Below are 14,325 nucleotides of genomic sequence, written 5' to 3' on the forward strand. Positions count from 1 at the left end.
CCAGAGTTTGGAGCTAACAGGTCGCAGGGGAACTTGCTCCTTTGGATAGAATCACATTGTGAGGCCTGGCTTTGCCTTCCCGTCGATGCAATTATTGTCAGTTCCCAGCCATGACATTGTGTGCCCGCCTAGCCTGTCTCCCCGCCACTGTTCCCATTGCCAGTCCTTTGCACACTCAGGCCAAGTCCCCCTGAGGTTGAGTAGCTTGATTTAACTGATGCCTTTTTAAAGTCCTGAGGTCTAGGTCCATTCCAGAGGAAAGCTTTTATGTCTCCATTCTTTTTTTCACTTAGGTGTATTTAGCCAAAGAAAATAAAATACACAGGAAGCTATAACCCACTCACAAATCTTAGTCTCCATATTTTTTATACTGGCCAACACTTACAGTACAAACACAGGGAATCCAGGAATGCTGGAGCTTGCTGCCGGCAGCTACTAAACTATTTCTCTTCTCATGCTGAGTGTGTGGTTTTGTTTGGTGTTGTTTTAACAAAGTTCCCATCTCCCCTATTGATAGTAAACAAAATATTATTTGTGTTAGTATAACTCATTGTATGTTTTGGCCTTGGTTGGGGCTGATAATTCTCAGAAGTAAGAAGTTGGAATGAACTGATTATTTTTACAATTTTTGAAATGGAATTTGTATAAGCTGAGCTATTTTTAATTTTTTAAGATATAAAGTTCTTGTTTCTCCTTGAAGAGACCACCAAAACATGTTTAGGCTTTTTAGATTTTCTTTATATTCCTTAATTTATAAAGCAGTAATTATTATAGTAAGAGGATTATCAATCCAGAAGTTAGGTGGGGTTTTTTTGCTTCATCTTTAAGGTTTTCTGTTTAGTTTTTTTTTTTTTTTATGGTACGCGGGCCTCCCACTGTTGTGGCCCCTCCCGTCGCGGAGCACAGGCTCCGGACGCGCAGGCCGAGCAGCCATGGCTCACGGCCCAGCCGCTCCGCGGTATGTGGGATCCTCCCAGACTGGGGCACGAACCCGTATCCCCTGCATCGGCAGGTGGACTCTCAACCACTGCGCCACCAGGGAAGCCCTCTGTTTAGTTTTGATTAAGGATAAACTATAAAGAAGACATATAACCTTATTTCTTGGCATTCACTGTATCTTCCTAAATCCGTTTTTGTTACAAAACAAAACATGAAAAGAAAACTTAAAGACAGTTTAAATATTATGTATGTCTTCTCGTATGTGTCCTGACATCCTTACTGGTTACTAGAACCTGTAGTTATAGTTAACAGTTGGTTGTCTTTAAACACATTCTAATCTACAGTTATTCACCAGTGGTCATTTTCACCGTGTTTTTTCTTTTAAATGTTAGCTTTTTGGCTTTTCCTGTATATGGTTTCTCTACCTACATTTTGGAAAGTTGCCATTGATTTAATGACTTAAATTTAGTAAACATACTACTTCTAAGTATAATCATTTTTCATAGATTTGGTCTGACACTTCTTTTTATTGGCAGGCTAGTTCTTGTCAGAATAAAGCACCTTCAAGAATGATTTTAAATGTTTATTACCATATCTATGAAATTATATTCTATTGCACCAACATCACCCTGATACTTTTTTTTAATTCTTGAAGGAAAGCAAATCATAAAAATTAAGAAAGGCTGAAAGTGAGCATGTGTAGAAGTTTATATTTAAACTTTTAAAACTTTGGTTTTATATCTGCCTTGATACAGATTTACCTCATTTCTTCAAAAAATATTGAAAATTAAAATGACTGTTAATGAACTAAGTTCTGTCCTCAGGATATCTTTTGTGCTTAGATTTCACGTTAGGCAACATGTAAAATAAAATTTTAGAAGATTTTGAGTCAGTTAAATTTTACTGAGTTGAGTATCTAGGTATTATTTATTCATTATGTGAAATCAAATTCACATGTATGTATCCAAGTATAAACAGTATTCACCTAACATTTGAAATAAGCAGTGTACAACTTCTTACATATTATGAAATAGCTAACTTACAGGCTAATAGTGTTGTTTATATAAAACATATTTCATGAATGTGTTAAATGCCCAGGTTAACAAAATCAGTCCTTCACTATGTTAGCCATTTCATACTTTTAAGAAGTTACATCTGGAAAATCAAGGTTCCTCATCAGCTGTCCATTCTACTTGGACCATGTACTCAATGTGTCATAAACTTTTAATGTCTACTTCACTCATGGTTCACATTGAGAGCCCTAATATTTGATTTTTAACACAGAGAATAAATCAAAGTTTTGCAATTAAAATTTAGCTGATAGAGCCATTTTGTAGATATAGACGTTTAATAGTGTCCATTTATGTAGGGATAATGTCTGCTTCTCAATCTTTTGAAAGTATTTTCTAAGTCGCTTAATTTTTGGATATTTGCATTATCTGATTAGCATGCTTTGCTGATTTTCTTTCCCATTTAGTGGAGCAACTCTGTCTCATCATTCTTTTCATTGCTTCCTCATAGGCTCATGATCGTTCAGAAAGTGGAGAATTGGCATTTATTAAACAGCTAGTTCGAAAGATCCTAATTGTTATTGCCCGTCCTGCTCGGTTATTAGAGTGCCTGGTGAGTTGCCCCTCGAGGTGATTTTGTTATCTATTGTCAACTGTGGGAAAGCAGGGACCACCAGAAAGCTCCAATTGTATTTGGCTTCAAAGAGTTAAATAGAAAGAGTCAAGAGAAACAGCAACACGTGAATGTTGATGACAACAGCCGTGTGTGCTTTTTCTTGTCTGGTTTTCAGTGAAATTTCTAGGACTTGTGTTAAGAGATAGTTATATCACAGTCTGGTCAAACCTAAAAAATAATCATGAAATAATGTGCTTGACTTTATCTCAGCATAATTTCTATGTTGTAGCTCATTTAGAACACTCTCTGTACCCCGCTTTTTTGGAGGTGCCAAGATGAAGAGAGAGGGAAATCAGAGATACGATATACGGTGACCTGTGGTTATAATTGTTACTTTTTAAATGTGGCATGTTCAAAATAAGTGCTAGTCAGCAGTCCATTTGGAGAATACAGTATGGCCTTATCCAGACCTAAAGGAATGAGACTTTCCAAGATTAGTTTGTTTTATCAATTATACTTTCTGTAGTCAGTGACCATTTTCCTGTTTTAAAATCTTTGCTTTATTTTATGTAATTTTGATTGAGATTTCAGTCAACACTGAACAAAGACGAAACTTCGAACATAAGAATAGTTTTATGGGGCTTAATGTAGTGTCAAAACTCACTTTTAAGTTTCGCTAATAGTTATTTATAACACTGAGTACAATACAGCTTTTCAGAATTTTACGTACACATATGTACAGACATGGTGATATCGCTTTGGTTTTGCTCTTATTTTAATTAAGATTCATAGTTTTCTATAACAGTGAAATGTTTACAGCCCCGTAAACATATACCTGTGCATAGTGAGATGTGGTGGAAGGTGAGTCTGGAGGAGAAAGGTAGGTGTGTGGTGGAGGAAGGCTTTCCATCAATGGCCGGGACCCTTGGAATCACAGAATCAAAAGCATCATTCAGCAGTGAGTGTCTCTGGAAAGATAAAGGGAAAGAAAAATACTCAGGATGCCTCTGGGGAGGAGAACTGTATGACTGGCAGATACAGGCAGAAGACTGCGTTTTTCCTGCTCTTCCTGTTGTACCTTTTGAATTATGCACCACAGGCTTGTACTTCCCTGCAGTTGCTCAATTTGGGGGAAAATACCATTTAGCATCAAAACTTGCTTCTCTGGATGGCAGCAGACATGCTAAGAGAGATGTTGCCTTAAAAGGGGAAATGACTTTTTTGACAGTAATCACTCTTAATCAGAAGAGAAACAGTAAAAGTACATGTAGCCTATCAAAGATAGAAACAAGTGAGCTTAGAAGTAGATTTGAAGATGTTGCTGCTTTCCATGATGTTTAAAGCTCAAATAAAACTGGAGTTTGAGAGTTTTAGGGAATGTTTCCCCCAACCAGTCGTCTTAGGCCTGTAGTCCCAGGCTTGCCTTGTCTCTGGTTGTAGGTTTATGTAAAGGGTACTGAGCGTGGACATTGGTTTGGCTTTACTCCATTTGTAGCATGCTTTTTCGTATGGCCTTTAGAAATACTTGAGTAATTCTCAGGTGAAATACGGAGATTCCACAGTTGCCTATATGGGGCACTAATCAAAATGAGAAAAATTCTGGGAGTGGGAGGATCTAGGAAATCTAACTGAAAACAGTAACTGTGCTTTAAATCTATAATTGTTTACAACACATAAATCCGTGGCATCCATCTATAGTGATGTGATCCTAAGATTTTTATTACATACTGGAAGCAACAGACAGCAAAATAAAGTAAAATACTTAGGAAAAACGTGTTCCCAAATTTTTACTGAAGACAGAGGTAACTGGAAGTACTAATTTCATATTTTTCTTTCTTAATGTTCACATTATGTGAATTTTAATAACTTAATTTTAGAGCTTGGTGATAAAATTTGGGGATTTTTCTTTCTAATATTTTTGGACAAGGGAGTTTCCTACAAAGCCTTTGAGAAAAATGCATCCTAACATTATTTCTTTTGTGGCTATTTGTATAGAGAGAGAAACTGAATCTTCTGGATGAGATTCACAGACTTTTAAAACTTTACTAAAAAGGCTCAATTAAAAATTCCGACCTGTTCATTTTCAATAAGATAGATATCTTAAGTGGAACCTAGTACCTTCAAAGTCACATTACAAGGAAGTTGGAAATGGAAATTCTCTTTGGGTTACCAAGTACTGAAATGTATTGTCTTAGAATATGATTAGGCTTTGAATATGAACTGAAAATTATATGCTTTTTAAATGAAGTAATCCATCTGCCTTCTTTCTGTGTAAATAACTTATTACCATGTATATCCAGCAATTTTACTGTGAATGTGGTTTATGTAATAAAACCGCAGACAATTTTGGCTCGAAGAAGTATCCATCTCTGTTTGTCTTCTGCTAGGAATTTGATCCTGAAGAATTTTACTACCTATTGGAAGCAGCAGAAGGCCATGCAAAAGAAGGACAGGGTATTAAAACTGACATTCCCAGGTACATCATTAGCCAGCTGGGTCTCAATAAGGATCCTCTGGAAGGTGAGTACCCTGATTGGACTAAACTTGTACTTGCTTAGGCACCGTGGTCTCATGGAAAAACTTAGTGGCAAGTCTTTATTTTTTCCTCATGTTTTGGCTCTATCTATTGAAAAGGCCAAATTTGGGGACCAATTGTGATTTAAAGGAAAGAACTATATGTTGGATTTTGTGTTTAACTAGAGTAGGGAAGAGACCTTGAAATCCTAGAGTCTTATCAGCCTAACAATTCCAGAGCATCCAAGAAGGGTTTAGATTTCCATCTTCTCTGGGGTTATTTTTTCTCTTGCAGAGCTCCTTTGGATTCTTCTCAAGGGTGCACATTTTGAAAATGTTGGTAAAGGAATTAATTACATTTAATTTAAAAGTGACTTTTAAATGTAATTTGGGAGTCAGGTGACTGATAACTGATGATTAGCTTTAAATCAGGTTCAGTGTTCGTAAATCTATTTTTACTTACTTGTCTCAAAAAGGTATGAAAAATAGTAATATATTGGAGAGCCAGTCGGGGGGAAATGTTTTTTAGAACTTATACAAGGATTCCTGGTTGATTCAAATAAAAAAAAAATAGGTCTAATGCTATTAAATGCAGAGAAGAGGAAGCACCCTGTTAGTGATTTTTTTTCAAATCTGATATTGGGAAACCACTCCTTCCACCACCTTTTCCTGTTCATTATTGTTTGGGATTGTCATTTAAAACACTTAGGTTATATACTGCCTGAAAAGACTCAAAAACAATCATAGACTCCTTTATTCAAAATTGTCTTCCTGGGTCATTAAGTTGAATTTGCAAAGTGTTACATGCTAAATTGTTTGTGATGATGCTAACAGTTGGCAGATATTTTCCCATCTCCAGCCAGGGAACCTGCCGCTCTCTGCCTGCTCTCCTATTTCCCCTGCTTTATTTGCTCTTATGGCCATCGAATCTTTGCTTCCAGTGAAATGATGCATGCATTACCGGGAGATAATGCCAGATAAATTTATACTGTACTGAAAGCAGTACCACAACAGATTCATCACTTATCAGAGTCTGGTGGCTGCTTTTGTGAAAAGTTCCCTGGGGAGAGATTTTTCCCCATAGCTTTTAAATTACCATCTTTACCTTTTTGAATCATGAGTCTTCAGAAATGGTTTAAATCACTGAAATAAAAAGGGCAGATGTTTAATGGTATTTAGATGAGTTTTAAAAATCTCTTCAGGCATTACAAAATGATGCCTTAGCTTCCTGCTTCAAAAGCTGACTCTTGGTTCCATTCCATTACTACCCACTGCTTACAAATAATATGTATTTCCCAGATAATAGTTATTTAGCAGAAACTCTATTTAAAACAGAACCATCTTTTTTTTTTTTTTTTTTTTTTTTTTTTTTTTGCGGTACATGGGCCTCTCACTGCTGTGGCCTCTCCTGTTGCGGAGCACAGGCTCCGGACACGCAGGCTCAGTGGCCATGGCTCACAGGCCCAGCCACTCCACGGCATGTGGGATCTTCCCGGACCGGGGCACGAACCCGTGTCCCCTGCATCGGCAGGCAGACTCTCAACCACTGTGCCACCAGGGAAGCCCAGAACCATCTTTTAATTTGTTTTTTTATGAAAGTAATTGGAGTGTGGGAGACTGTCAAAGTATATTACGGTGACTCTTCACGCCGGCAGAGTTAGTTGTGTCAGCCTTTGAATTGTAGACTGAGTGAGCTCTTCACAGTTTTCTTAGCTGGTAGTAAATATCACTGTAGGCTGAACCTTTGGTAGGTGAATAACGTGAGGCCCATTTATATGCCTTTATTGTCTTTAAAACATTTTAATAGTGATTTTTGACAAGTTTCATATTTAATTATACAAATCTATCACTGGGAGTTGTTTTTAACTTTTAACACTTAATTTTCTTAATTCAGATGTGAGGGTAATTTTTAATCTGTTTGCTCTAATCACTTAAAATGTGATTATTGCAAACTCTGATCTACATTTGTTTCCCTTCTTGTCATCACGGACACCAGCAGACCTAAATCCTGACATTTGAAGGTTAAGAGTGAGAGTCTGGAATGGGACTACCCAGAGTGTCCGTGCAGACTGTGTGACCTTGATCACACTATGATGAGCTTCTTTGTTGTGCCTCAGTGTTTTCCATAAAAACTGGATAATGGTACCTATTCACAGGGTTGTTTTTAGGATTATATGAGTTAACCTCTGCACCTAAGATGTAATAATGCTTAATAAATAAATAATAGTAAAATTGCCCCTTTGAGCCCCTCCAACTGAATACATTATAGTCTACCTCCTAGTCTATAAATCTAAAGTGCTAGTCACATAGGACGTTGAGGTCATTTGAATGACACCAAGAAAGCACACAGTTTGTACTGAGCTCATTTTTAATTCCTGAACTTCCTCTGTAAGTAAACTGGGATAGTGTCAATCTCCAGTTATTTTAGTTTCTGGAGTTAATTCTTCTCTAAAGACAGCACTCCATTGTTACTTTGCTTCATGTGTTTTATGTGTAATCTCTCCCAAAAAAAGATGATTATATTTATAAGAACATGAATACATAAAATTCTGAGAGCCTAAGAAATAATATTAGATGCACACAAAAATATGTAACTAAAACCTCTAACTTTTTATCATACACGTTCGATTTTCAAAAATTAGAAAATTCAAATTACCTGTGGTCCTACCACTTAGCGATAAGCCCCTTTAAAGTTTTGGAGAAAATTTTTTCATGTTCTTTTTTTTAATAAAACAAGTTTTGTTTTTTCTTAAGTGTGCATTGTTTGATAAAAATCAAAATGAACGATAAAATAAATTAGGTTTTCTCATTCACTTATATAGACTTAAGGATGCATTCCAATGTAGGTTGAGCAATGAAATGCTTTGTCTCTTAACTAGACCACTAGGGTAGAATTTAGGCTGGTGTCAAGCATGTGGCATCCAGCCTAGTACTGACTACTTTACATGATATAATTAATGGTAATAAATAACAATCAACATTCAGCGAGCACTTAATTTTTGTTAGTCAGCATGCTAAGAGCTTTACATGCATTATCACATGTGATACTCATAAAAATATCCAAGAGATAAACAATATTGTTCCCATCTTACAGAGGAAGAACCCAAGGTTAAAAAGCCACTAGTAAGGGCTTCCCTGGTGGCGCAGTGGTTGAGAGTCCGCCTGCCGATGCAGGGGACGCAGGTTCATGCCCCTGTCCGGGAAGATCCCACATGCCGCGGAGCGGCTGGGCCCGTGAGCCATGGCCACTGACCCTGCACGTCCGGAGCCTGTGCTCTGCAACGGGAGAGGCCACAACAGTGAGAGGCCCGCGTACTGCAAAAAAAAAAAAAAAAAAGCCACTAGTAAGTGCTCTTAGTGGTGGCAACTTTAGTCTTTTCAACTCCAAACTCCTCTTAACAACTACTATTGCTTCCTTTCTGACAAGTTGTGGATTCTTATGTACTAGGAGGGCCAGCTCTCAGTGGACGTGAAGGAATGGAGCAAGGGATGCTCATGAGAACTTGAGACTCATCTCTGAGCTGTAGTCAGTGCATCTCTGATGCCTGGGGAACTTGCCTCTCTTGAATATCTGATTACAAGCATAATCATTGAGCCCCCAAACCCTTTCCAAGCTGTGGTGATTGTGTCAGCCAGTGAATCCTGCTAACATGAGCAGAGGCCCAGCTCTAAGTAGCTGTGTCTATGTGTTCATAAGAAATGGAGTTCTAGGAAAAAGGGCATGAAATGAACAATTTCAAAATATCAGTATCAGTTGTTGGTTCTTGCCATTTTGGAATTAAGATTTTCTCATGTGTACATTGGAGTATAGAGTAAATTCTTCTTTTTTTAATATTGGAGAAATTGTGCTTCTTTTGTTTTAGCATAGTACTCTTGTCTAGTTACAATTGTCCTATTTCTCTTAAACTTAGCTTTTTTTTTTTTTTTTTAATTTAGAAATGGCTCAGCTGGGAAACTATGATAGTGGGACAGCAGAAACACCAGAAACAGATGAATCAGTGAAAGTAAGTATCTTTCTTGATGAAATATGATGTTGGCTTTTCTGTTTATTAGCATCTGGAGATTTTGGCTGTGTTAATTACTTTATTTGTTCAACACATATTTATTGTGCTTCTATATGCAAGGCACCAGGCATACAGTTTTAGCCCCTCTCTTCGAAGAGAAACAAATTAATAAAGAGAAATCATGCACAAAAAATCAAAATGAGAAACTTGAATAAGATCTATAAAGAAAAAGGGCCATGTGCTCCTGGAACATAACATTAAAGAGATTTACCTTCATAACATAAAGAGATTTACCAGTCCAGAAAGATCTCCTAAGGAAAGGACACTCGAGATGTGAGAAGTGACTAGGATGAGAAAGGGCAGAGGGAACATTCCAGGCCAAGGGGCCATCATGTGACACAAGGGAGCGAGTATATCTGAAGGCTTAAGAGTGAGGGAGACCGTGCAGCCTAGAGAGCTCGGGTAAAAACTGGACACAGACATGCTTGCTGTTCATCGTTGTCAAATTGTTTCTTTCAAAGAACAGTGGGAAGCTGTTGAACTGTGGAGGAAATGTATATGTGTGGAGGATGAGGAGGCGTAGATAGGGAGATGACCCAAACAGAGTAACGACGTGAAAAAAAAATCACACTGATTGCAGTGTAGGAAGTAGATGGGGTGAGGAAAGCCAGCTGGAGTGACCCTGGGGAGGCCATTTGAAAGTCTGCAGCAGTGACACAGATGAGAGGTCCTGGATGCTGGTGCCATTCTTCCTAATTGTGAATAGCAGAAGAGGAACCAGGATGGACCACCCCCAGCATCGGGGGTTGGTCAGGAAAGAGGGGCAGCTGTGCCTGGGGGCTTAAAAATCCAGGCTCTGGAGTCAGGTTTCCAGACTTCAAAGCTGGCTTCACTTCTTACTAGCTTGGGTAAAAAAAAAATCTCTCTGTGCCTCAGTTTCCTCAACTGTAAAATAGATATAAAAGATTAAATAAGGGGCTTCCCTGGTGGCGCAGTGGTTGAGAGTCCGCCTGCTGATGCAGGGGACACGGGTTCATGCCCCGGTCCGGGAAGATCCCACATGCTGCGGAGCGGCTGGGCCCGTGAGCCATGGCCGCTGAGCCTGCACATCCGGAGCCTGTGCTCCTTAATGGGAGAGGCCACAACAGCGAGAGGCCCGCGTACCGCAGAAAAAAAAAAAAAGATTAAATAAGGTAGTCTGTGTAAAATGATTAGGACAGCTTCACATATGCTAAATAAATGATAGCTGTTTTTGTTAGTTTCATCATAACTGCCGTAATTTTGAGTGAGCTTAAGCTGAAGTTCCTTTGAGACAGCCAAGGAGAGCCGTCAAGCAGTCAATTGTATATAAGGTGTGGGATCTTCTGGCCCTCAGAGGGAGAGTTTTTGGTGGATGGTCTAGGTGACTTAGGAGTCATCCATAGGCAAGGGTGAGGTCACTCAGGTGAGGAAGAGTTAATGAGACAAGAGGGCTGGTTCAGGGCCTTGTAGCTGGAGCTGTGGAGAGCAGTCGGAGTGGGGTGGCTGACCAAGTAAGGGGTCCCAGTCTTGGATGATGTTTTCTGAGGTGGGGTGTTGACAGGTGATGAGTAGACCCAGGTCCTATGGCCAGAGGCCAAGGAGAAACAGAGAAAGGAGCTGGTTGAATTGAGGAGGTCAGGTAGCCCAGAGGCCAGGTTGTTGGCTGAGTTATCTGTGTAGATACGGAAGTCACTCAGGATGGTGAGAGAATGCAGGCACTGAGGACAGTGGGAAGCTCGGTCTGAATATTCCAGAGGTGGTGGGGCAGCCGAGTGGGCGGGTGCCAGCGCTGAGTGGGGGAGGATGGCACATACCTCAGAGTCATGGGTTTCTTCCAAAATTATGGGAAGGGGATTCTGGTCTCTGCAGAGGGAGCAGAATGACTGTTAACCCCCTCTCAGTGCTAAGATACATGGGGCGTGAGAAAATTTTGTAAAAAAAAAAAACAACTTTGTTTACTCGTGTCCCTTGAACTAAACTTTTTAAAGAGCTATCTTTTTGAAAATTGGTGTCTAAACCATGGTAAGTAAGACTTACGGTGGATGGAAGTAAAGAAAGACAGGCATGCTCTCCCTGGCTGTCTCATTTGTTGCCAACTACCTTTTCCAAACAGGAAAGGTTGCCACAGGAATGAAATGGACATGCTCTGGTCAGTGGCAGAGAAGCCATGTGATCCACCAACCCGTAGAGGGCCACTCCAGCCCATTCTTTTCTGATTGACTGAAACTGGAATTAAGCTTTGGCATTTTGGACTTAAATCTTAAAACTTTAAAAGACTAGGGTGAGGCTCACCTGAATGGTTTACAGAGGTAAATTAAAAATCAGGAATTTTCAAAAACGTGGTGCCTCTATCTCCTGGAAATGATGTTAACTTAAATGAAACTGAGCCAGTCATGAGGAGTAGTTTGTCAGCACTGCTGTGGAAAATTGAGCTTTAAAGCCATCCCCCAGGTTCCTTTGGCTAGAATACTGCACTTGAACATATTAAACAATAAAGCATGCAATTCAAATATTAGTTATTTTACTGCTAAAATCATTTTCTTAAATTCTGAGCTATTTTTTAACATCCATATTTTGTCTCCAAGAGCTCTAATGCTTCCCTGAAACTTCGAAGGAAACCTCGGGAAAGTGATTTTGAGACGATTAAATTGATTAGCAATGGAGCCTATGGGTGAGTAATTCAGGAAAACTCTCTATTATATTTTAACACACCTGAGAAATATATTCTTCACATTGATCTTATGCCAAATAGATGTTGTTGGGGACTTGAGTTTTCAGATCACTGCTCCTTCATTGATGGGTAACAGGTGAAGCCCAAATCATTTTTCATTGGATACCCAATCAGAAAACATTTCAAGTGACCTGGGGGTCATTTTAGAGCATGGGAGAGGAAGACTTTAGAAAGTAAAAATTTCTAAAGTAAGGGAAAAGTTTTGCTTATGCCTGTTTTTATGTAGATACACATACACATCTGGATATATATATCTGAATATACATAAATTCATTTGTAGCATTTCTACTTGAGAATTAGCCAGTACTTCCTATCTGACCAGCAGTCAACCTTGGGAGAGTAGTACTTTAATAAGAAGGCTGATTGAAAATTTAAAGCAACACACTGCTTTTAGTCTTTATATAACACCAGGATTTTTTTTTTTTTCAATTGAACTCTGTGCTATAGTCCGACCACATTAGTGGTGCCCCTTCCTTGATTCATTTTTATAGATACACGGTTTCCCTCTCAGGGCATAAGGTCAATACTGACAAGATCCCTCTGAGTTACTAATAGTTTGGAAGAGTAATTAATACACAAACTATGTCCTGATCCATTTTAGACAGCCGAGAACTCTAGTTTAATTAAGTATTAATCCCAATTCCATCTGTAGGTGGACAGCAATAAACAATCCCGCAGACATTTATTGCCATTTATAACACACACAGCAGATGAGATAGAATCGATTTTTGTTAGGCCACAAGGGATGTTTCTCCTTATGGTGTTTTTTTCACCTCTAATATTTTCCACACCATTAACTTAGTGAAGAACTTAAATATTTGTGAGTGCTTTCTATGCTTCACTGATTTGTTTTCAGGATTATGTCAAATGGCATATTTCCTGATGTGGCTTATAAATGCTTTCTGATGTTTTATTTTTGCAATATTTTATTTCTTTTGAGGACTTCACTGAAACTCTTCTACCTAAGAAGATTGTTTTAGCATGCAGTTTGTTAGTGGGTTTTGTTTATATATTATTGGCTTTTAGTCCTTTTTAGTTCTGGAGATCATCTGAGGATTTCTTGTTTGATTAGGGAAGAGACTGAACTTTGATTTAAGGGATCTGTGGGTTTGAGCACTGCTGAATTTTTTTTTTAATTTTTAAAAAAAATATTTATTTATCAAACAACCCATACATTGTTAGTATAGACATCGTGCAAGGTTAAAACATATTCAAACATCAAAATCCACATTCAGGGCTTCCCTGGTGGCGCAATGGTTGATAGTCCGCCTGCCGATGCGGGGGGCACGGGCCCGCGCCCCGGTCCGGGAGGGTCCCACGTGCCGTGGAGCGGCTGGGCCCGTGAGCCATGGCCGCTGGGCCTGCGCATCCAGAGCCCGCGCTCCGCAGCGGGAGAGGCCACGGTGGTGAGAGGCCCGCGTAAGTTCTAGAGGCTGGAAGTCTGGGGTCAAGGTGCCAGCGTGGTTGGGCTCTGTTGAGAGCTCTCTTCTTGGCTTGCAGATGGTTGCTTTCTTGTTGTGTCCTCACATAGCAGAGAAAGAGAAAGAGGAAGAGGAAGAGGAGTAAGAGAGAAAGAGAGAGGGAGGGAGGGGGGAGGGAGGGAGGGAGAGAGCAGTGCTGAATTTTATTGCCGGTGGAATTCTGGCATAGGATTGTCTATGAAGCACCACTTTTATAAAATTTGGGCATATATCTTAGCAGTATTTGGAGTTCTAATTGGTTGAGTAAACTCATTTGTAGTGCAAATTAAACCACTGTATAGTAGATGAGGTATATCACACTTTGGGGAATGGTTGGGAATATACAAGAAGTTAAACAAGCTGTGAATCAGTAAACACCCAGGACGCAGGCCAAGTCATTAATGGGCTTACAAGCTGCCTGTGGGAGCCTCTGCCGATCAGCCAAAACTTTTTTTTTCTCTTTTGCTCTTCTGCAAGTTAATCTCTCATTACATTTCTGACAGACTTCCTCTACGATTTAATTATTTTTAACTTAAAATTTGAATGGAGCTACACCCATTGGCCCACCTGATCAGGATGCTGATAGTGGGCTTCTGTGAATTGGCTGAACAGATGGATCACGTAGGTCCATGAATTGGAGCCGTTCGAGGCTTTCTTAGGCATCCCTGTAACCGAGTCCCTCGCTCACATCAGTGACTTAGAGTGACACCCGTTCTGTGACTTTTCAAATACTGGTTATAGTGGAAACTAACCCTTTCATTCGAGAGAGCTATAACACGTCCTGGTTTTCTCAACATCCTACTTGGTGACAATTCATGATATAAAGCCAATTTGCCAATTTGAGAAGCACTCAATTTCCTTCTCTGTTTAACAGGTTTCAGATCCTGACTGGACGTTGCACCTCCCTTCATGCCAACTTAGCACTTTGTAGAAAGCGAACAGCTCCTGTGTGCCAGGCGCTGGACTAGTCTCTTTATTCTCTTTATTTGTTGTCTTCTCACAAGCCCTTGTGAGGTGTTGGTGTTACTTC

The 14,325-nt window shown here is 39.5% G+C and overlaps 1 protein-coding gene across 8 annotated transcripts in view; it reads left to right on the top strand.

Moving 5' to 3' along the window:
- Window positions 1-14,325, top strand: part of MAST4 (microtubule associated serine/threonine kinase family member 4) — a gene marked incomplete at its 5' end in the record, with an annotated part of 581,401 nt that overhangs the window by 514,843 nt on the left and 52,233 nt on the right. For all 8 annotated transcript variants that reach the window (XM_081231058.1, XM_081231059.1, XM_081231061.1 and 5 more), the window contains 4 exons: window positions 2,461-2,562; window positions 4,953-5,085; window positions 9,016-9,083; window positions 11,690-11,775. In XM_081231058.1, coding sequence (XP_081087184.1) covers window positions 2,461-2,562; window positions 4,953-5,085; window positions 9,016-9,083; window positions 11,690-11,775 — 389 coding nt within the window. The remainder of the gene's footprint in view (window positions 1-2,460; window positions 2,563-4,952; window positions 5,086-9,015; window positions 9,084-11,689; window positions 11,776-14,325) is intronic.

This window comes from Mesoplodon bidens, assembly GCF_964165515.1.
Source record: "Mesoplodon bidens genome assembly, chromosome: 4".
Classification (NCBI taxonomy): Eukaryota; Metazoa; Chordata; class Mammalia; order Artiodactyla; family Ziphiidae; genus Mesoplodon; species Mesoplodon bidens.